Source organism: Pinus tabuliformis, chromosome J, assembly GCF_031772625.1.
Source record: "Pinus tabuliformis cultivar Carrire ecotype Pingquan chromosome J, CPIR1, whole genome shotgun sequence".
Taxonomy (NCBI): domain Eukaryota; kingdom Viridiplantae; phylum Streptophyta; class Pinopsida; order Pinales; family Pinaceae; genus Pinus; species Pinus tabuliformis.
This window is the reverse complement of record NC_142295.1, coordinates 908,055,140-908,057,899: the sequence shown is the minus strand read 5'-3', so window position 1 is coordinate 908,057,899 and position 2,760 is coordinate 908,055,140. Positions and strand designations below refer to the sequence as shown.

The 2,760-nt window shown below is 41.5% G+C and overlaps 1 protein-coding gene across 1 annotated transcript; it reads left to right on the top strand.

Moving 5' to 3' along the window:
- Window positions 1–537: 537 nt before the first annotated feature.
- Window positions 538–1,677, top strand: LOC149229673 (uncharacterized). Its single transcript, XM_089381102.1, has one exon. The coding sequence runs from the start codon at window positions 538–540 to the stop codon at window positions 1,675–1,677; it is 1,140 nt and encodes a 379-aa protein (XP_089237228.1).
- Window positions 1,678–2,760: the final 1,083 nt, after the last annotated feature.

Here is a 2,760-nt window from a genome sequence, read left to right as displayed (position 1 = left end):
GGATTTTGTTGTCGGCTCTCATCCCATTATGATCTCATCTTCCTCCCCGACTCCTGACAAGAATCTTCCCTCATCTACAAAAGGCAAAGAGCCTTTGGTGACAGCCACTCCTTTCAATTCTCCGGAGTCATCCCCTGTTAACAAATACGACAATGATATCGACTTTCTGCTAAGCAAAAAATCTCTTGAGTTGGAGCCTCTGACAATTCATAAGCCCAATAGCCCTGCCTCTCTATTCATAAGTCCAAACTCCGCAAAGAATATAACAGTCAGGAAAAAACACAATGGAGGTAGCCGACACTTTAGGGGGAGAACGATTGTTTCTGAGCACGGAGTAAGGAATTTATCTCTTATTGATGTCCCTATTCAGGACGTGACTGATCTTCAGCCTCTTAGAGCAAGCATGGCTGGTGAGCCATCCAAATGACTTTTATTGTCTCTATGAATATCAGGGGTTTAGGCGCAAACCCAAAATATCTAGCGCTAAAGGACATCTTCTATTCAGCTCATCCAAAAATCATCCTAATCCAGGAAACCATGCACAATAGCCAGGTCTCTATTGCTTACTTTAGGAAAATGTTCCCTTCATGGTTCATGGTTGCATCTGAGGCTCGAGGTCAGTCAGGGGGGCTCGCAGTCCTATGGGACCCTGTGTGGATCAAGGCCAAGGCCTATAAGTGTTTTGTCGGGATTCTTATTTCGGCTTCTATCAGAGGTCAAAGTCTAAATATCAACATTCTGAATACCTACGCACCCTATAAGAACAAAGTTCCTTTCTGGGAAAAATTGTTTGCCTCGGAAATATTTGAACTTGATTATTTGATGATAGCTGGAGACTTAAATCTGACGTTAAGCTTTGATGAATGTTGGGGCAAATGCAGGAAAAAAGACCCGCTTGCTGACAGGATTAAGATGGAATTGTTAAATAAAAATTATGTCGAAATTGTCCCCATAAAATTGATGCCTACATGGGATAACAATAGGATGGGAGAAGCATATATTGCTAAGAGGATTGACCGGTTCATTCTGCATGCTAGCATCATTGACAAAATGGGTATGCCCATATCATCCATAGGAAATGCCTTCACATCTGATCACAGGCCCATCTTCCTCGGCTGGCGGGAGAATGGATTCAGGCTGGGTTACCCCTTTAAATTTAATAAAATCTACTTAGAGGACCCAGCGTTCAATGAAATTATTTCTAATTCGTGGAAGGATTTTTCGAAGTCAGACCTTTTCCCATTCATGACCTTTAGAGAAAAATTGGCATCTCTGAGGAAGGTGGCTAAGGAATGGCAATACCAAAAAAGGAAAAAGGACAGACAGGCGCTTCTTGACATTCAAAAAGAGATGGACAGTATTTTAAGTGCTACAGACCCAAATAATTTTCCTCTCAGCATCAAAAGTCTCATAAGAGATCTGGAAAAAAGAAAACAAAAGCTTCTGGACCAGGAGGAGGCCTCATGGAGGCTCAAAAGCAGAGCAATCTGGCTAAAGGACGGTGACCGAAACACTAGATTTTTTCACAACTTTGCAAATGCCAGACGAGAGGAAAACGCGATTTGGAGAATCAGCAATGGTAGAGGTGGATTCTATCATTCCCAACAGGATATCACAAACGAAGCTGTGAGATATTTTAAAAACCAATACAAAAGAAAAGAAGCAAATGGTTTTTAGGATATCCTCTGGGGTATCGAACTGGCCCCATTAATGTTCGATGATGCAAAGAATGAAAGCTTTTTCCAGCCGATCTCTGAAGAGGAACTTCAAAGTGTCATCAAAGCTTTTAAAAAAGATAAAAGCCCTGGGCCAGATGGCTGGCCCATAGAGTTTTTCTCTCATTTTTTCGACATCTTCAGAAGCGACCTGTTGCAGATGGCGGAGGCATCCTGGATGTCCGGAAGTATTCACAACATCATCTCTTCTACTCTGATTGCCCTAATCCCTAAAAAGGCAGAGGTGGTCTCCTTCCAAGATTTCAGACCAATATCATTATGCACTATTTTGTTCAAAATTATCTCCAAAATTATTGTGGAGAGATTGAAATCTACTCTGGCCTCCTTTATCACTGAGGACCAACATGCTTTCTTAAAAGGGCGCAACATATTGGATGCAGTTGCCATTACTCAGGAAAGTCTGTTTTCAATGATATCTAGAAAGATGGATGCGACCATTCTAAAAATAGATTTGTAGAAGGCCTACGATTGTTTGGATTGGGGATTCTTGAGATGTTTGCTGGCAAATATTGGATTAAAATCTCATTCCATCAACTGGGTTATGTCTTGCATAGAGAATGTTCGTTATTCGGTCATTATAAATGGAATGCCTTCTCCTTTCTTCTCAGTAGAAAGAGGTCTTCGTCAGGGGTGCCCCCTCTCTCCTCTTTTATTTATTTTGGCGATGAACTCTCTCAGCCTTTAGATCAACAAAGCAGTTGATGAAAAGAGATGCAGGCTGGTTAGGATTTGCAAGGACATCTATTTATCACACAACCTTTTTGTTGACGATGTTCTCATCTTCGCCATGCTGTGCAGAGCTTCCTGGACCTGCCTCAATGAAATTCTTGATAGATTCCAGAAAGCTACTGGTTTAGTTATCAACAAAGGAAAATCAACCCTTTTTCATAATGATACAAATATGGCAATGGTGTCCTGGATTGCTAAGTTACTGGGTATTGCTCAGAGTCCGATCATAGACGGGCTGAAATACTTGGGATTTCAACTAAAGGCTAAGGGCTACTCGAAAGCAGACTGGCAATGA